A 20904-nucleotide genomic window follows, 5' to 3' on the forward strand; every position below is an offset into this window, starting at 1 on the left:
TGACATCAATGTCATCAGCTCTGCTTTAACAACGAGCACAGGACACAGTAAGAGCAAGGCAGTCACGTACCCACCCCAGGCTCAGGGATCCTACTGGTACCTCTTTCTTTCATCCCAAACCTCCCCCTGGTTCACATTCAGCTGGTAAGAGACGAAGTTGTGGACCTTCCAAGAGGTTCTTTTTGGTCACTCTTAATCCAAATGGTTATGATGACACAAGGCCAGATGTCTCTAAACCAAGGGGGCTCTCCACTTGGGACTGATCACCTCCCCAGTACAAGTGAATTTGGGGAACTTCCCCATGGGACTTGAGATTTCCCCCTTAATTTTTTCCTTCACCCAAGAAGGAGCCGTCTGCTCAATAAGATCAGAGCTGCAACTATCATCTGAAAATATTTTTTCCTTCAGGACAAAATAATCTTTACTGCCTTCCTGCCCAGTTGTTCTTTCTGAACTGCTCTTTGTTTACTCCTTCGTTTCATTGGAGGAGGTACAAGAAACCACCAGATTTGGCTGGATGTGGAGGCTCACATTTGTAATTCCAATGCTTTGGGAGGCTAAGGTGGGAGGATCACTTGAGGCCAGGTGTTTAACACCAGTCTGGATAACGTGGCAAGACCTCACCTCAAAAAACAAACAAACAAAAAAACAAAACAAAACAGACAAAAAAAGCAACAAGATCAGACTAGTTTTTGCATCTACTGTGGGACCAGGGTCCCCATCCTCCTGGTAACAGGTGAGGACTGTCACTGGCCCAGTTCTCCTCTCTACTTCTACCATCCTGTGGTCATTCTTCAGCAACTTGTTTAGACCATGTGGGATGAACTTCTAGGGACCAATCCTGTCTTATTTTCCTATTTTCCCTTTCCACTCACAGCCTTCTCTCAAATATTTTAATTTCTTGTGTATTTCTTTATGTGTATTGAAGCCTGTGAGAATCAAAACACACACACACACACAAACACACATTTTTTAAATGTGTGCTGCCACCGGGCTCGGTGGCTCAGCCTGTAATCTCGTGCCTTTGGGAGGCTGAGGTGAGTGGATTGCCTGAGCCCGCGGGTTCGAGACCCGCCTGGGCTGGCGAAACCTCATCTCTACAATAAAATAAAAAAATTAGCCAGGCGTGGTAGCGCACGCCTGTAATTCCGGCTACTTGGAAAGCTGAGGCAAAAGGATCGCTGGAGTCCAGCAGGTCTAGGCTGCGGTGGCTGGGAGCGGCCACTGCACTCCAGTATGGGGGGCGACAGAGTGAGACTCCAACTCAAAAAAATAATAATAATAAATAAATAAAATTTGTGCTGCCAGCTTCAGATCAATAGCTACGAGTGTGGAGCGTTTTTTGGTTTCTACCTTTTTGTATTTGGGGATTCATGGGGGATTCCTTATTATGTAATTTTCCCCCCTATAAAACGTTCATGAGTTTAGATTCTGCCCTCTAGTTGCTCTTTTTATTACCGACATTTTAATTGTGAATTTTTTCAAACCTACAGGAAAGTTTAGGGAGCTGTACGGTGAACATCCACAGACCCACTGTCTACATTCTACAATTCACTTTGCATAGACTTGCTTTAGCACACATCTACCCACCTAATCATACACCAATATGTCTTACTTCTTTAGGGGTTCAAAGTAAACTACAACCCATGATATATATGTTTTTTATACACACACACACACACACACACACACACACCACATATAGTGTGTGTTTTGAGTTGGGGGTCTCACTCTGTTGCCCAGAATGGCATGATCATAGCTCACCACAGCCTAAACCTCCTGGGCTCAGGTGATCCTCTCGCGTCAGCCTCCCAAATAGCTGGAACTACAGACATGCACCACCACATCCAGCTAGTATTTTAAACTGTTGTAGAGATGAGGTCTTGCTATGTTGCCCAGACTCGTCATGAACTCCTGGGCACAAGCGATCCTCCTATCTCAGCCTCCCTAAGTACTGGGATTACAGGCATGAGTACCATGCCTGCCTCCAATGATATTTTTGATATTGCACACAAAGGTTGGCCTCAAGGTAATTCCTCTCATGCTCTGTAGGGAGCTCTCTACAGACTGCAGATACCAGCCTGAAACTCCACTTTCCTGCTCTACTTACAACTCAGGATTAATGCTTCTCCTCCATGCCTTTCTTTCTCTTAGGCTCTAGCATTAAGCTAGCATTAATTGAAGTCCCTTTTAAGGTGGACAAAATCATCCCTCTCCCCTCCCACTGGACCACCTCTCCTCTTCTTTCACCTAGGCTAATATTTCCATCCCGGCTTGTGAAGTCACCATGAAATGACTCTTTCTTTCTTTCTTTTTTGTTAGAAAGCAGGATTTATTGAGGATAGAAAAGATCCCACAGCGGGAGGGGACCCGAAGGGGTTGCCCCGAAATGACTATTTCTGTTGTTGTTTTCTGGGGGTTTTTTTTGAGTTGGAGTCTCACTTTGTCACCCAGGCTGGAGGGCAGTGGCATGCTTCCAGCTACCGCAGCCTCAACTTCCTGGGCTCCGGCCTTCCTTTCACCTCTGCCTTCCAAGTAGCCAGAACTACAGGTGCGTGCTACCACATCCAGCTAATTTTTTATTTATTGTAGAGATGAGGTCTCGCCAAGTTGCCCAGGTGGGTCTCAAACCCTCGGGCTCAGGCAATCTACTCGCCTCGGCCTCCCAAAGTGCTGGGATTACAGGCTGAGCCACCGAGCCCGGCCTGAAATTACTCTTTCTAAAGCCCAACTTTACATTTCATCATATACTTTTTGGCCAAAAAGAGGGGATTATTTTCACAAAGTACTATGGTTCTCCCTTATCCACGGTTTTGCTTTCTGAGGTTTCAGTTATCCATGGTCAACCACAGTCCAAAAATATTAAATGGAAAATGCCAGAAATAAACAATTCACAATCTTGTACCATCCTTCTCCATCCCACTGGGGATGTGAATCCATCCTCGGCTTGGTGCATCCATTTAGTTACTTAGTGGCCTTCTTGATTATCACCTCATGGCATCAAAAGGAAAAGGGTGAACTTTAGTACAATAAGATATTCTGAGAGAGAACAGAGAACGTATTCACATAACGTTTAGTCTATTATCATAAGTGCTCTATTTTATTTTTTTATTTTTATTTTTTGAGTTGAAGTCTCACTCTGTCATTCAGGCTGGAGTGCAGTGGCATGCTCACGGCCACCGCAGCCTCGACCTGCTAGATTCAGGCAATCCTTCCCCCTCAGCCTTCCAAGTAGCTGGAACTACAGACGCATGCCACCACGCCTGGCTAAGTGCTCTATGTTATTATTAGTTATTGTTTATCTTTTATGGAGCCCAATTTATAAATTAGACTTTACCATAGGTATGGATGGATGGGAAAAAAAACCTAGTGTTATTAGGGTTTGGCACTATTCAAGGTTTCAGATACCCACTGGGGGTCTTGGAATGTGTTCCCTCTGCCACCATGATAAGGGGATACTACTGTGATCAGCATAAAGGAGCCTTCCTGGTGCACTTGGTAACAAAACGAGACTAGCTCTGCCCTTGACCCCTCCAGCTTGTCACCGGGCTCTTAAGAACAACCAGAATCATTTCTGTCCAACCAGGCTTACAGCTGCTATTTTCAATTACTCATTGCCTTCATCTTAAGAACTTTGCTGTGTACTTTATTTATCTGAGAAAGAGTAAAAGTGATTAACTGAATGTGCAAGAGAAAAGTAAATTTCCGCTTTTAGAGCTTACTGAAGATTAGAAAGCTATCTAACACAATACAGGGTCTGTGATTGCAAATTAACACTTCCGTCAAAATTCTTTATCTGGCTTTCAACGCTGACCTTTCACCTCTTAGCAGGGCTTCTCTTCCTTTCAGCCCAGATGAAATGCACCTCTGGGCTTTGTCAGAGGCCATGGCCTTGCTAACCAGCAAAGAGCAAACCTCCCCTCCCTGTAATATAAACCAGCCAGTTAGAGTCCCTGGGCAGGGAGCTGTTTAAAAGAGCAATTATGAGGGCATATTTCTCAGGAATCTTTTAGTTACTTTTCATTTACAAAGCACATGTTTATTGCAGAAAATTTAGAAAATAGAGAAAAAAATAAAAGAAACATCAACCATTATCCTGCTACCTAAGAATTACCACTGAGGTCAATATAGATCCTTCTATACTTTTAAAATACAAACATGTCCATTTTATAAAATTGAAATCATAGTGTATATGTTATTTTCTACTACTTTTAAATTGCCACCAAGCAATGTCATAAACAAGTGTCATTATTATTAATTTACATGATTTCAAGTCATTAAATATTAATTGGCATGACTTTAATGAAGATACATACAAATATATAAATATAGATATGTGCTATAATTTAATAAGCCTTTTTGGATATCAAGGCTATTTCACATATTTCACTGTTCTAATTAATGCTTTGGTGAAAAATTTTGAACTTCCTGCACAACTTTGTTTCAAATAATAAATTCCCAGGAGTGCTAGAGGTCAAGGACTACGTGCAGTTTTAAGGTTATCAATTTAATAACTTTTGCAAATTTACTTTGCAGATTTAGAACGTCACTAGCAGTTGTACAACCCACCCCCTTGCTCTGCGTAATTTTTAAAAATACTTTTCAATCCAAATAGGTGGAAAAGGTGTTATTATGCGGTTGAAATTTATATTTATTTGACCACTACAGAGACTGAACGTTTTATTGGTCATTTTCGGTTCTTTGCCTGGGAACCAGTGAGTGATGGTGGCAGGAGGGGAGAGTCCCAGGGAACCGTCTTCCACCACTGTGAGTCACACCGGAAGGTCCACTGAGCTCAGCAGTCCCATGCAGGGCAATCAACAAATAACAGGACCTCTGTAACCTAGCTGAGGGTCTGAAAACTCTGCCCTCCTTCCTTGCCTTTGGTATCTGGATATATTTCTGCATTAGAACAAAATGCATAGGATTTTTAGATTTACAGATATTCTTGATAAATAACTACTAACAGTATTTTGCCTGACAGGTTTCGCATGGGGGCCCACTAGCTGGAATAAGTAAGATTAATACCTACTCAGTGGAGAGAAAGGGGGGAAAAGAGTATTTTGAAAGATTTACTCACTAGCTCAAAATCTTATGGGTAAACTGGATCCAAAAGGTAGGCTACCACTCTCCCTGTGGCTTTGGTAGCAAAGGAAGACTTATCCACCAAAGTGTGCAAAATGTAAAATAATTTAGTTGTCTTGGGCACATGTCTGCGGTCTGCTGGGAGGTCCAGAGACTTTCTGGTGGGGGAGGGATCCCCAGTGACACTGCAGGCACTGGCTTGCTCTCACCTCTCACCCAGAAACAGCCCTAACATCAGGGGACCAGGACCAGCACGCTCACCCTCCACATCCAATCACAATGTTGCGCTCAATAATGCAGAACAGACGGAACCCAAAATCCCAAGGCCCCAAAACACATCATACCTACAAACTTTCAAAATGTGAGTGGGTATCCCACTTCCGGGCCAAATGGGCACTGACACTGCATGAAGAACCTTGGCTTCTGTGAAATTTCAAACCTTGATCTCCAGAATGGGCTTCAGATGTATGGAGGCCTGGTTGGTCTCTGCATATCTGTGCCTCTGATTATCAAGAGAAAAACACTACCTACCTCTCCAGCAATTAACATCTGTGGCTGGGTGTCCACCCTGAGAGCTGCAGTTAAGAGGTCAAGCCCATTAAAAGCAAAAAACGGCAGCCCCCACCCCTGCCAAGATGGCTTTCATCTCCCAGGAGCCCGAGGGGATATTTAGGGGCTTGTTGACCCAGTGTGGCGCCACAGCCCTCATGGCCCAGGCGCCATGCTGTGGGATGCAGAGTCACAGTGAGGGCAGCAGCGGGTGGGCCTGGGTCTGGTTTTCATTAAGCAACAGCATCTCACCGTGTCTTCAAAGCTGCGGGTCCCAGACGCCACCTCTATGAATTCCAGCTGCTGTGTGTGAAACCTTATCCTCTAGTCTGCTCATGCAGGCCTCTCAGCTCCTTCACAGTCTACAAGTTAAAATATTGAATTCAGGGGGACCCAGGACCCCCCTGCTGGCTCAGAGCCTCCTGCACAGATCAGAGTCAGGCCTGGAAAGCTGCCTGGGATCCCAGCAGAAACTGCTGACCCTGTAATATGGAGTGGTTGCATGACAGGGGCCTCTGATTGTATCAGCGCGATCCTCTCAGCTCATAATTCCTAAGCACCTCCAAGAAAGCACTGGAGGAAACGTCCATCCCTGCTCCCAGGATTCTGCATAAATGTCAGCCAAAGAGAGTTTATTTGTTTGTGTTTGTGGAGTAGGACAATCATCCCCCACGTTTAGTGACCATCACCTGGGGAGTGTAGTTAACACAGGCCCACCCCCATAGTTTTCTACTTAAGTCTGATTGTGGGGCCTAAGAATGTGCATTTCCAACAAGTTCCCAGGGGATGTGCATGCTGCCAGACTGAGAGTCACATTTTGAGACTTATTGAATTCGAGTATAATATCAAACTGATGATGTCACTTTCATAAAGATTTCTCCACAGTCAACTTTGTGTGTTATAATGGAAAATTTCCCTAACCAGACTTGCTGGTGAGAAGTGGCAATACTCAAAGCTCTCCTGTGGACACCCGGTGGCTTTGTAGAGGTGCAACAGGGGTCAGTACAATTTCATTTCTCAAACAGGACATCTATTTCCTGTGGACACTCTGAAAAATTAAGTGTCGCAGCCCGAGAAGTCAACCCAGCTGACCTGGAGCCATGACGCCCAACTTGCTATGTGATCTTCCTCTCCTTCTTCCCTTCCTTTTGGCTGTCCCTTCCACCCAGAAGAGCTTTTACTCCTTTTTTCCAAGACCAGTTAACCCACTTGTGCTCCTGACAGATTGATCCATCCTCTTCCTTAGGCCCAGCTTCCATTCCTAATCTATAGTAGCTTTCCCTTTCTAGATCTTTCTAGAGCCCATCTTTCTCAATCTCTAATCAGTGACTGGCACTGATGTCTGCTCACTCCTTGAAACTCTTCTCCTGCAACTCTCCTGGACCCCCTACATCTTCTCTGAATCCTCCTTATCCATCCAACTTCCCTGGTTTGCTTGCTGCATGTTCTTATCCCCTCCGCCTCCCAGAAAACCTGTGTCAAGCACTGTGCTGGACAACAGTGATGAACAGCAGAGGGCAAGACAGGCCTTGGCCTTGCCCTTGCCCTCATGGAGCTGACAATTGGTGGGGAACATGCTCATCAACAAATTACAGGATTGGTCATTTAGCTACAAATGTGTCAAGTGAGAAGCGCAGGGTACTGATACTGCATGTGATTAGAGGTGAGGAGTAGGGGTGGCCAACGGATGCGGGGGCAGGGATGGTCTTGTGAGTGAAGTCACACTGCAGCCATGTCTGGAATTAGAGCTGGGCCTGCCACTTCCTTTCCCAGGGCTCTCGTTGGTGAACTCAAGGACCCACCTTCCGTGATCTTTTCTATCCCTTGCTATGCTACTCCTGGACAATCTTCTTCTCTCTCACAGTGACCACTGGTGATCCGAACAATATTTCTTTACAGCCCCCACTTTGCTTTTGAACTCCAACTCTACATTTCCAGCATCTGCTAGATCTCCAACTACATCACCTCAGAGGAACTCCAAACTCAATAGGTTCAATGAGACTTTCCCAAGCAGGTTACACCACATCCTTTTTCTCCCTCTTAGATACCATCCAGCCAAGGTTGCTGTGTCTTCAGTGACTGGAGCTGGACCTGGCACATACTGTGGGTTGGCTAATATTTGTTGAGTGACTACACGAAAACAGGATAGTAAAACATATTATAAATGCACAGTATTAAGATAGTGATTGGTGTATGAGTAGAGATATAGATGAGAGTAACACAGTAGTGATGCAAAAGCCAAAAACCAACCCTAGCACTTATGAGAATTTAATAGGTAACGAAGGAGCATCAGAAATCAGTGGTGAGATGGGATGGGTTATTTAGTAAATGACCAATGAAAAATAATCGGATTCTCTCCTCACAATACATATCAACATAAATTCCAACTAGAAATTTCAAATCAAATCATTCTAAAAAGCTAAGAATGGGAGTAACTTCTTTTCTAGAGAAAATTTGGCTTTTTAAGCAGAAAACACTGGGGGAATATCAAAAAGAATAAAGAGCAATGGATTGAACTGCTTTTAAAAATGACCATTTGTATGTCATAAACATTAGAAAGAAAATTTGAAGTAAATATAGAAAATTTGCCTCAAGTGACAGGAAAAAGTTTAAAGTTTTTAGGATATAAGTTACTTATATAAATCTAGAGGGAAAAACATTTATCTCTCAATAGAAAATTTAGCCAAAGGAAAGATATATATCAGAAGAAATAAGTGTAGCCAAGTAAAATAGGAAAATATCTAACTTACTGGTAATCAAAAAATACAAAGTAATATGAGATATCATTTTTCACCTATCAAGTAACCCAGCAGGGGTTGTATTAAGAAAGACACTTTCTAAATTGCTGGTGGGAGTATAGCTAGAAATAGCTTTTCTGGCACACAGTTTGAAGAGGCTTAACTATGTACAAATCTTTTGACCTAGTAAGTCTAACTCTAGAAATCCAGCTTAAGGAGATAATCAGAAATACATACAATAGATATGCAAGGAAAGTCATTAATCACAAATCAGAAAGATATGAAAAAAATCTAAATTACGCCGCTATAGAGGAAATAGTAAATTATGGTATTTACACATGGGAAACATCACATATCCTTAAAAATATATTTTTAAAAAGATTATTCTTAATGTAGCAGTCCTTAACTTCTATTTGTATCGTGCAAGACTTGGTGCAATGGCTCATGCCTGTAGTCCCAGTACTTTGGGAGGCAGAGGTGAGAGAATTGCCTGAGTCCAGGGGTTTGAGACCAGCCTGGGCAATTGGCCAGACTTCATCTCTACAATAAAGCAAAAAATTAGTCGGGCATGGTGGCACACACCTGTAGTTCCAGCAACCTAGAAGGCTGAGGCGGAAGGATCACCCAAGTCCAGCAGGCCAAGGCTGTGGTAGCCATGAACGTGCCACTGCACTCCAGCCTAGGCGACAGAGTGAGACTGTGACTCAAAAAAACAAAAATATTTGCATCATGCTGATGCTTCATTGGTCAAAGCAAGTCACATGACCAAGTCTGGACTCTGGGAGCTGACTACACAAGGGATAAACTGGCAAAACTGTCTGCCATATACATTCATAATACAAAGGCAATTTCTAAACACAAGACACACAAAGACACATATACATATAGAAATACACCAGCATGCTATCAGTGGTTATTTTCTAATTTATTGTTCTGTGTATTTTCAAAATGTCCTATAATGAGTATATATTTTGTCCCCATAAACAAGTAGTATACCTTGTGTTAAGAAAGTATGGCCCTGGATTTGGAGAACTTAATATTTGATAATGGACAGATTCTGGAGGTGGCTGGGTAGATGGAATTTACCAGTGCTGTGGCTTTTAAAATGTGATGGACAAGGTGGGAATAGGTGGGTTCACAAACGATGTAGTCTGGTGTTTCCTGGATGATGTCTAAGATGTAGAAAAGGGATGTGGTGTAACTTGCTTGTGAAAGATGCATTGAACATGTTGAGTCCGAAGTTCCTCTGAGGCACTGTAGTTGGAGGTCTAGCAGATACTGGAAATACAGAGTTGGACTTTGGAAGCAGAGTGGGGGCTGGAGAGAAATATTGTTCAGATCACTGGTGGTCACTAAGAGAGAGAAGATGATTGCCCAAGAGTGGCAAAGGGACAGGTAGAAAAGAACACAGAAGATGGGTCCTTGAGCTCAGGCAAAGCACTCCTGCTTCCCTTTCTAGGGGGATGAAAGAACATTAAACAAGTAATAAGAACAACATCATCATCTGTTGAATACTTACTCTGTGTGGCAGGCTCTGTTAGCAACTTTCCATGTCACATTTAATCCTCACAACTACTGAATGACATAGAGGTATTATTATTAACATTATACAGATGAGAACAACTGGTACCCAGATAGGCACACAGCAGTAAGAGGCAAAGCCAGATATGAAGGCAGGCAGTTCAGGTCAAAGCCAGCGCTTTGAGCCACCATACTATAAGTGCATAATTCAAATAAAAATGGAAAAGAGTGAATGACAAGAATTAGTGCTTTTGAGATGGGGCGGTCAGGGAAGGTTTCTTGGAGAAGTCATCTGAGCAGAGGCCTAAATCATAAGAAAAAATGAGCTAAGGGAAAGAAAAAGTTCTATGTGTAGGCAACAGCAAATGTGAAGGTGGGTAAAAGTTTGATATTTTTTAGAACAAACAAGGAGGCAGTAGGGCTGGAGCCCAGTGAGCTGGAGGGTGGACAGTGAAGGGGTCGAGGCCAGTCATGTAGGGTAGCTGGGATTTGATTCATGTTTTAAAAGATCGCGCTGGAAGGAGTGTGGGGGAACAAGCTGAAGGGGACATAATTATCCTCCTTTATGAAAAAACCTCTTAGTTATTTTCAGCTGTTTATTCTTTCTAAGACTCTTAGAATCATTTTGTTGTGGTACCAAAAATTCCTCGGGGATTTAGTTGGACTCATGAAGTACAAAGGGTGGTCTATAAGGGATAGTTTCCCTCCCTTTCCCACTTTGTGCACTAATTTATTCATTCATTTATTCATGCATCCAATAACATTTCTGCCAGAGATAGCCCCTGGCTTAGGGCCACTGTCCTCCTCCCTCCCTTTCCCCCAGAGAGACCCTCACACTGACAGAGATTGTCCAGGCATATTGGATTTGGCTCTGTGAGCCTCTAGGATCTCACCTCATGAGGCGGTTGGATGATCAAGCCTGTCAGGGCCTAACTCCTTCTGCTGTGGGAGGAATGTAACAGTGATCCTTTCAGCCCCACTGGATAGTGATAGAGCCCAAGTGAAGTTTCTAAGTACAAAGGGTACTTCATATGAAATTTGACTTGGAAGAACTGTCATCTTTATTATATCCGGCCTCCTCATCCAGGAACCTAGTGTATTTTTCCTTCTGTTTAAGTTATTTAAAAAAAAACTTATCAGCAAAAATTTTGATATTTTCTTTAAAAACACCCAGCCTATATTTCTGGGCCTTTATTATTACTTGCCTGCAATGCTGCAAACAATCACCTCTTAAAACTGGGGTTCTGCCTTCCCTCCACTCTCCCTACCCGCCCACCTCCTCACCCAGCTGCCTCTCTGCTTGGGAAACCCTTGTACCTACAGGAGTCTAAACCTGCCTCGACGCCTTTTCCATTCTCCCTGGAGCCCTCCTCCACCCCTCTAAGGGGGGTTTTCACTCCCCTCTGCACTGTCTGAACACAGTCACCTCAAGGGCCAGCCAGCACCAGGTGCCCTTTTCTGAAAGACCCATGTGAATAATCTGAGGCCAGTGTCATGAGGTTGAATTGTGTCTCCCTCTAAAATTCAAATGTGAAGACCTAACTCCAATACCTCAGAATGTTACTTATTTGGGGACAGAACTTTTAAAGAGGTGATTAAGTTAAAATGAGGGCTTCATGGCAGGCCCTAATCCAGTTGGTGCGCTCAAAAGAAGAAGAAATTTGGACAGAAATGGTACATAGGAAAGACCACGTGAGAACACAGGGAGAAGACAGCCATCTATAAGCCAAGGAGAGAGTCATCAGAAGGAACCAACCCTGACAACACTGTGATCTTGGACTTCCAGTTTCCAGAACTGTGAGACAATAAATGTCTGCTATTGAAACCACCCAATCTGTGGTACTCTGTTATGGCAGCTGGAGCTGACTAAAACACCGGGAGAGAGGCCCCTGGCTGAGGCCCATTGTCCTCCTCCTCCCTTTCCCCCAGAGAGACCCTCACACTGACAGGGATTGTCCAGGTATATTGGATTGGGCTCTGTGAGCCTCTAGGAGCCCACTTCGTGAGGAGGCTGGTTGATCAAGCCTGTCAGGACCTAATTCCTTCTGCTGTGGGAGGAGTGTAACAGTGATCCTCTCAGCCCCGCTGGATAGTAATAGAGCCCAAGTGAAGTTTCTAAATGGCATCTCTAACACTGTCTGCAGAGAACTGGTGATTGGGGTGGGGCACATACAAGTTAGAGGGGTGTTGTCCTCCCTACAAGACCCCAGAGAGACTCCCAAGGATGTCCCCATGGTTAGTATCTCAGGCACTCGAAGGGCAAACTACCTTCAGAACTTCTTCTGGAAGTCTCAGAGCTTCTGTACTGCTGGAAGCAATGCTTCTTGGGTGGGAGACACCTGTCCTGACCATAAGTAGGACTGAACAGATGTGTGGCTTCACTTAGGAGGCCCCCTGACCAGGAGAGTGGGGGACAACTGGGCAAACGGGACCCCAAAAGCCATAGCAGGCAATTTCACCAACTTCCCAGGCTGAGAGCCATGAAGAAAAGCTCCACCCACTGCCATGTATTTAAATATGATGCCCGTTAACATGAGAGGACAGAGAGAAGATGGAACAAAATGGCAGGGGAAGGAGGGTCATGAACATGCTGGTTACTAGACACAATTTAACGGGAACCACATGCAATCACAATGATTTGGCCACAAAAGAAAGAAGGTAAAAGGAAAGGAACCTGAATATGTGATCAGAAACAGTGTGTTGTTGATGCTAATACTGGGTGAGTAGGGGTGGTGACACTGTGCTAAGATAGACTTACGATGACAGGAGACGACAATTATTCCTCCAGTCTAGGAGCGATGGAGAAGGTAAACAGGGCAAAGGGACCTTTTGTTATTAGCAAGGGCTTCACCCCACCCAAAAAGACAGATACACAGCAAACGTGGTGGCTCCTTTCCAAAACCCAGTTGGGATAGGAGCACCAGGACCGGTGCCTTCTGAGAAAAGAAAAAAGATAGGTTTCAGAATACAGAGGCAGGGCGGCCTGGGATGGGCCTCTAGTCACATAAGCAGAACTGATAAAGATGGGAAACAAAGGGAGATAGCACTCAGAAGCAAATCCAGTCTTGTTCCTACTCCAGTTCCAGAGGATGCATATGGAAATGAAATGCCACAAAATGATCCTCTAAGAGCTTTGCCCACTGGGACTGTGGCTGGTGACAATGAGCTGGAAATTAATGCTTGACTTTTTTGAGTCTTAGTTTCTGTATCTGCAAAAGGGGCTCAAAGCTCCTGTTAGTCACAAGGAGATGGGTTCTCAACTTCCAGATCCTCAGTCAGCCCTTCCTGTGACCACAGTCATCCCCAAGTCCCAAAAGGGATGAAACCAGGCCAAGAAGCACATTAATTACTAGGTCAAGTGCCATCCACAAGCTACATGCAACCTCCTGCTACATGTGGCCCCAAATGTGTGTAGGCCGCATGACACCTCTGGTCTATGGTATGATATATGGGGACTCTCAGTCTTGAATTAAAACCCAGTAATAAGTAAGGATCCGAAATCTACACTAAGTTGACTGACAACAACCAATAGCAGGAGGGGAGAACACGCTACACTCCTGTGCACCCATGGCAGACATCTCTAATCAATGACGGCACATACATGTCCCACTCAGGCATAGCCCTAAACAACTCCTTACAGGGCTACAGGTAGCCCTTCTACAGAAACAACACTGGCGATGAGAAGAAAACCTCCTTGCTAGTCCTGACCTACAAGGTAGCATACTTATTATTATTTTTTTTTCAGAATCAGATGTCTTAACAGATAACTGAATTAGGTTGCTAAAAGACAGTAGGACAATAAAATGAATAAACAGCCTTGAAGTTAAACAGACCTGGGATCAAAGCTGGTTGACCCCAAGTGAGTTAGCGCAAGCACCTACGGTATTGCTTAGCATATGCCCAGTCTGGTTGCTAGCTTTAACATCAGTTACTTAATGTAATCCCACACAACCCTGCAAGATAAGTACTGCTGTTATCCCCAATCTACAGATGAGATCACTGAGGCACAGCACAATTGCCCAACTTGTTCAAGGCCAAACTCCTGAGACCTGAGCCCACACTAGTTCCAGATCTGTGCTCTTAACCTCTCCAGCAGAGGATCCCAAGCATTCGCGTGCATCCGGATCACCTGGGGAGTTTGTTAGACCACAGGCTGCTGGGCCCCATCTGAGTCCTCATTCTGTAGACCATGGGTGGGCCTGAGAGCATTTCTGACCAGTTCTCAGGTGATGCTGATGCTACTGGAGAGCTCCAAGGATGCAGGAGTTGTATGTGAATCAGGGCCTAGTTCTAACGAGAATGCGCCCACAGAACAGTTATGTGGAACTCCTGAGACCGCAGAGGAAAAGTACTTAATACAGCTCCTGGGACAGTGCAGGGGGTGCACAAATATTCTTTCTCTTCCCTCCAAATCAAGTGAGTCTCACGCATCAGACAGCAGAGGGATGGGGCAGGCCTTCTGCCTTTCTGCTTCTCAAACTCTACCATACTTGTGCCGCCCACATCCCCCTATGGGCACCAGGCAGCCCCTGCTGACCATTCAATTCCAGGAAAAGAGCACACCCTGATGCCCAACCACTGAGCCTTAAACCACCCTCCACTATACTGTTCTGATGCATCAGAACGATAAAATCTCAGCAGAGCCTCACACGCATGGATGTCAAAGCCACTGGGCCTGAATTCTGTCTACAGTCAAACACTGAAATGCTTAATTTTGCATTTCTAAATATTAACATCTAAACTGTGCAAACTTTGCCTACTCTCTTTGAAGGGCTGCTGTGGAGGGGATGAAGGAGGGGGTGCTATAGGCCCCAGTTGCTTTTTAGCATGAAGTCTTCCTGGTTTGAGGACTTATCAGTCTGGCAGGCTGCCTGTGCTCTCGGCCCGGGTGAGCCACCCCACCTCATCTAGTCACGCGGGAAGCGGCATCCCTGCCACCCCAGCCCAGGGTCGCTGCTGAACTTGGGTAACCTGGTCCTTTTGGCCCAGGCCCAGGCAGACAGCTTATTCGGGTCACTAGGATTCACACTTCAAAAGGAGGAACACGCTGATGTGATAAAAATAAAAACCGCTGAGCGCACCGTTCATGGGGGGCAGCAGGCCTCAGACGCGTACTGTCTCTGTTCTGTCCTAGTGGTGGCCAGGAGCCTTGTGTGGTCAAAAGCAAGAACCTAGCTCCTTTGTCTGCATTAAAGCTTCCTGCACTGAGATTCCAGAAAGGCAGCCAGTTCATCTGGGGTTCAAAACATCGAAGAATTGGTGATTTCTCCCCAAAGACTCCAGAGGTTACTACAATGGAAACACTACAAATGGCACTTCAAGCACACAACCTTACTCAATTTTTAACATGATGACACAGAACTGTATGCAAAATATTCTCCAAATTTCAAAACCAAAAATAAAGGCTGGAACGAACCCTGGGATTAAGGTCACCCAACAGATTCCAGGACTGGGATCTCTCCTATACCCACCCCCTTCCTAAAGATCTTGCACAAGAAACCATCTTTTCCAGATGAAGGGTGTGCCCAGCCCAACTCCTGAGCTCCAGACCCCTCTCCTGTGTATGCCTGGGATCTCTAGCAGGCCTAACCTGTCTGGGCTATAAAACAGACATACCAGTTTCAGAAGTTCTAACCCAAATGGACTACGTTCAGGATGTATGGCCTCCCTTCCACCCCCACTTATCTGCCTGCCAGTGGCTCCACCTCTTCATCTTCCTACTCAAATGTCCTTTTTCTGAAGTACCTCCCTGACATCTTGGGCGGATTAAGGTGTTTCTCATGTATTTCCACAGCTCCACTCAGATTCCCACTGCCCTTCCAACCACGCTGACACAATGATTTGTTTTTCTCTTGCACTAGAATCTGAACTCCCAGGTGTATGTGAATCAGAGCGCAGTACTCAGTAGATATGCTCAATCGATTTTTGCCAAAGAAATGGTACCTGCCTGCCTCCCTCACAGAGTTTTGATGCAGAGGGAAACATCAGAGTCTCACTCTCTTGTTCAGGCGAAATGCAAAGGCACAATCATAGCCGTGTGCTCACCGCAGCCTTGACCTCTTGGGCTCAGGAGATCCTTCTGCCTCAGTTTCCCAAATAGCTGGGACTACAGGCATGCGCCACCATACACGACTTTTTATTTTTTGTAGAGATGAGGTCTTGCTATGTTGTCCAGGCTGGTCTTGAACTCCTGGGCTCAAGCATATCTTCTGCCTCAGCCTCCCAAAGTGCTAGGATTAGAAGCATGAGCCACTGCACAAGGTCAAAAGACCACCTCCCCCCACTTTTTTTTTTTTAAAGAAAAGTAAAATTGGTAAGTCTGTAAAAAAAAAAAAAAAAAAAAAAGAAAGTTGTTTTTTTTTTTAAATGACAGATGAATGCTAGGAGGACCCTACATCAGATGCAATGATCCCAGGGGTACAGACAGCATTCCTGCAGCTTTCCAACTTCACTCTATAAGTGAGTGATGTGACTTCCAGGGCTGCTGTCCCATATGGCAGCCACAAGTCACACATGGCTACTAGGTACCTGAAATGTGGCGGGTCCAACTGAGATGTGCTGTTAAGGGTAAAATGTACATTAGATTTCGAAGAGTACATGAAAAGAATGTAAAACATTTCCTTAACAATTTTAATTTGATTATGTGCATAAATGTTAACATACATACTGGGTTAGATAAAAATATTAAAATCAATGTCACCTATTTCTTCTTACCCTTTTAAAATGTGCTACTAGAAAATTTAAAACTGCATATGTGGCCCACACTGCATCTCGGCTAGACAGCACCACGGTAGCTGTTCCATCAAGAACTGTTCTCTCCTGACCTAACACCAGAGCCCAAGGAGATACACTCATTCCTTGGGATTCTTATGATAAAATCCTATTTCTTAGCCACTGTCTCTGGTCAGGGATTTAGCTCACTCAACCTTCAAGCAGACTTCTGGAGCCAGAAAACCTTCTGTGGGCGGTTCTGGGGCGGTCTGGCTGGCATGGGACAGCGCCTGCATGTCGTCTGGGGTCTGAATGCGCACAGGACCGGTGTGTGAATGGAAGACATAGCGGCCTCAATTCAGCCTCGATTCAGTCTGTCCTGGCAGCCTGAGCTCATTGTACTCGGCAGATTCCTGCCCTTATTTAGGTCAGTGGCCCCATTACCCCAGAGTCCGAGAGAGAGGGTTTCTATGGGGTTTTGTCTGTGCCACCTCTTTCTACCTTTGTCCTCTCTTTGCAGAAAACACCAATTTGCTGAGGCACTAAAACTTTAAAAATAGCCAGAGATCTGGTTTACAGTTGCTACTCACTCCCCATCCCCCACTCATTTGGGGAATTTCTTACCATTTCCAAGAGTTAAATACATAATTAAAAATCAAATGCCACTTCATTTCAGGCAAAAAAAAAACCACACTGTATGCTTTCAAATGGCTCAGTTTTCCAGATCACACTTAGGGTCATTCTTTCACCCTGCACAGCACAGTGTTGGGACCCCATACCTGGGGGCTGCATGGGCAAGGAAACACAAAACGCTTGCAAAACTCCAGAGAGGCCAGAAATATTTTACAGGTCACTCCCTCCTCTCATGTAAAATATGAGCCATGTCTTCCTCATCGCAAAGTATTCAAGTTGCAATGACTTTGATATGCTTCAGCTTTGATAAAGGATGTGTCTCGAAACAAAGACTAATTATTTTCTCATATCGTTTGTCTTTCCAATTATTTTATTTATATAAATAACACATGACTACATTCCCATTGTGAAGAAATCCCAACAATACAGAAGTGAGTGCGTGACGAAAAGCTCATACCACGGCCACCTCCAGAACCTCATCCTTGGTTTTTGTCCCTGATGAAATGTGTGATGTGTGTTATGTTGTCTCTATCAGCTTCTGGTCCTCCTCCCTGCCCATCTCACACCTCCTTGAGCGCTGGCTGGGGGCTGGGGATGAGGGGATGAGTTGGATGTACAGGTCAGTGTTGGGGAATAGAAATAATTTTTAACCCTGTCTTATAAGGATTTCATGACGGTCTTCCCTCCAGTTCCTAGAAAGCAGAGGCCACAATGTATTTGTCTCTATATCTCCAGCATCGAGCACAGGATCTGCTACCCAGGAAATCCTCAACAGACATATACCACACTGTCCCAAGGTTCTTTTTTAAAAACCACTGTCAGGCCAGGCACTGTGGCTCACGTCTATAATTCCAGCATTTGGGAGGCCAAGCTCGGAGAAATCGCTTGAGCCCAGGAGTTCGAGACCAGCCCAGGCAACATAGTGAGATCTTGTCTCTACAGAAAAATTAAAAAGTTAGAGGGACATGGTGCCGCTCATCTGTAGTCCCAGCTACTCAGGAGGCTGAGGTGGAAGGACTGCCTGAGCCCAGGAGCTTGAGGCTGCGGTAGGCTATGATTGTACTACTACACTCCAGCCTGGGTGACAGAGTGAGACCCTGACTAAAAAACAAAACAAAAACCACTGTCACACAGTAATTTCTAGCCACATCAGAAAGGCCAGGGAGGCCCTCCAGAATGTGTAGGGGAAGGCAGCACACCCAGGAAAGCAGCTGTCCAGGAGAGCCCTTTCTGTCTGCCAGGCTTGGGGCACCTGAAGACTTCACTCTGCTATGATCCTCCTAGTCTGTTTCAGAGGCAAAGAATCCGGAAGGTAGACAGCCCTGAATCACACAGGGACACCTTGAGGCAAGGTCAGTGTCTCACTTAGGTGGGCAAACGACCCATACCCACACAACCCAACAGGCTTCCTGCAAAGGGGTTTGTTTGACTTGGGGGACAGATTTCACCTCCTCCAAAATCTGTTTCAGCCATGAATAAATCCACCCATATTACTAATATTGTTTTCTGTTTTCCTCTTCTCTGCCAAATCAGCAAATGTCCGCAGAACAAGTACCCTGTGTACGACACTAAGCTACGAGGAGGCACGTGGGAAATGGTTCTTGCTCACAAGGAATTTTCAGTCTAACTGGGAGACACTGCACCATGATACTGTAGTTAACCAGATAAGCTGTCCTGGAGAATCCAAGGACTAAACACCTGCTCCTTCTCCAGACCCTTGAGTCACAAGCTTCCACTTTCAGCAGACCCCAGAGTCACCCTCTCTCTCACCCTGCAGGCCACCACACAAGGTCACCTACAGAGCAAGCAAAAGGGAAGAGGAACCGAGAGACAGTGGGGGTTCATTCTATAGGACAGTCGGGCACACATATCAAAGCTTCAAAATGTGCATATCCCTTGACCCAATGTCAACCAATGGGACAGAAGGGTGTTCATAAAGATGTTTATTGCAGAGCTGTTTAAAATACATATCTATTTAAAACAAAACTATAAATGTCAAACAACAAAGATTAAATGGGAATAGCAACAGTGCCAATTTCACAGGGTTCTGTGAATTCATATGTAAAACTTAGCACAGTGCCTGGCTTACCTCAAGTCCTGTACAAAAGTTACTCCTCTTTCCACCCCTCCTTTCTGTCTCCCCTCCCCCTCCTCCTCATTGTGGGCTCTTAGATTATGATTCTTTCATCCTATGAGGCCATTTTAAACACTACTTAAAAGGCCATTTAATGACATAGGGAAAGACTGAAATATTAAGTAAAAATGTGGTTTGTAAAACTACATCAGTGTGATCTCAACTTTGTGCAAATAAATATTTATTCATGAGCACAGCAAATAGAGATCGGAAGTGTATTTGCAGAGGCACTAAGAGTAGCTATTCCAAGTGGCAATATTCTGGGTGATTTTTCTTTATTGCTTTTCTGAATCATCTAAATTTTCACAGTAAAATGCATTCTTTTTACGACACTTTTTCTAATTAAAAAGTGAGAGAGTGGCAAATTTTGGCCCACTGCCTAATTTTCATTATACCAATTGGCTGGTTTCTTTGAGCTCCTGCCAATGAGGGTCTGGGTCTATTTTTACTGAAGTGTTCCTATCCCACCATAGATAATGATTACACCCACAAATCAGCTTTTTAAAATGACAACATAGTCTTTCCATAACAACTAATTACCTTTCAGTTGAGTCTAAAAGAGAACCAGGTTTTAAAAACACCAGCCTCTCCTGCACTTGAGTCCTGGGGAAGAAAAGGATAAACGAAACTGGCTAGGTATTAATTTAGAGTTTCTGGTGGTTTCCCACTTAGCCCTGCTCATCTGTTAGAAAGGAATAGGAAAGGAAGGAAAATGACCACAGAACAGGAATGCTGACTGCATGGTATGGTGCACGACCAGCGGAGCTTTCCTGAGCCACTTACTCTTTGTGTGTGACCCACTCCACGACTGTCCTGGGCTCAGCTGAAATGACCACGTTTCAAAGCCACCACCAGTCCCAGCCTTGACACTAAGAGTTGCACCATGATGAGCCCCATTTACCATACAAAAAGAGAGTGGTCTGTCCTCAGGTCTTCAGGCTTGACACTCTTACCTCTTTGGAAACCAGGATGTAAACCCAGAGTCCAACAGTTGTCCCCAACATGCCAAGAATGACCACCAGCATGTCCAGCCCCATGTGGCAGGTGGTTAATCCAGCACAAACACAAAGACACAGGAGAGAACCTGCAGGCCATCACCTCCATGTTGCCATGAGAATGCACTGGTTTGCCCATCTTCCTTCAGATATCAGGAGGGAACTAGGATCAGTATAGCAAAGGGTTCAAGGGCTAGGCTTTAAACTCAGGAGAATTCTGGGTTCAAATCCCAGCTCCACATACAAGCTACACGACCTTGGACCTCTCTAAGGCCTGGTGTTCAGGGCTATAAAATGGGGTTAGTGAGAATTCCACCTTGTAGGGTCATAGTGAAGATTAAACACAAGCCACATAAAGTCAGGGTTCAGTTCGCAGGCACACAGAGTCATCCAAGAAATGTTAGCTCTGTTTAAAAAACAGCCTATTCAGCACCCGAGTCAAGTTGAGTTATTAGGTCTTGCCACAAAGCCTGTATCATTTAAAAGCAATCTGTGTTGTTCATTTCCCCGGGAATACCCTTGCAGTGCCTGAATGCCA

At 44.8% G+C, this 20904-nt stretch overlaps 1 protein-coding gene across 1 annotated transcript in view; it reads right to left on the reverse strand.

Annotated features, from left to right (window-relative positions):
- Window positions 1–20408, reverse strand: part of LOC103269576 (endonuclease/exonuclease/phosphatase family domain-containing protein 1-like) — an 88501-nt gene extending 68093 nt beyond the window's left edge. Inside the window, exons 1-2 of the mRNA XM_008067144.1 lie at window positions 20325–20408; window positions 16815–16912 (exon numbers count right to left, since the gene is read on the reverse strand). Coding sequence (XP_008065335.1) covers window positions 16815–16912; window positions 20325–20408 — 182 coding nt within the window. The remainder of the gene's footprint in view (window positions 1–16814; window positions 16913–20324) is intronic.
- Window positions 20409–20904: the final 496 nt, after the last annotated feature.

The sequence above is a fragment of the Carlito syrichta genome, unplaced genomic scaffold, assembly GCF_000164805.1.
Source record: "Carlito syrichta isolate Samal-C Ts95f unplaced genomic scaffold, Tarsius_syrichta-2.0.1 Scaffold309297, whole genome shotgun sequence".
In the NCBI taxonomy this organism is placed as follows: Eukaryota; Metazoa; Chordata; class Mammalia; order Primates; family Tarsiidae; genus Carlito; species Carlito syrichta.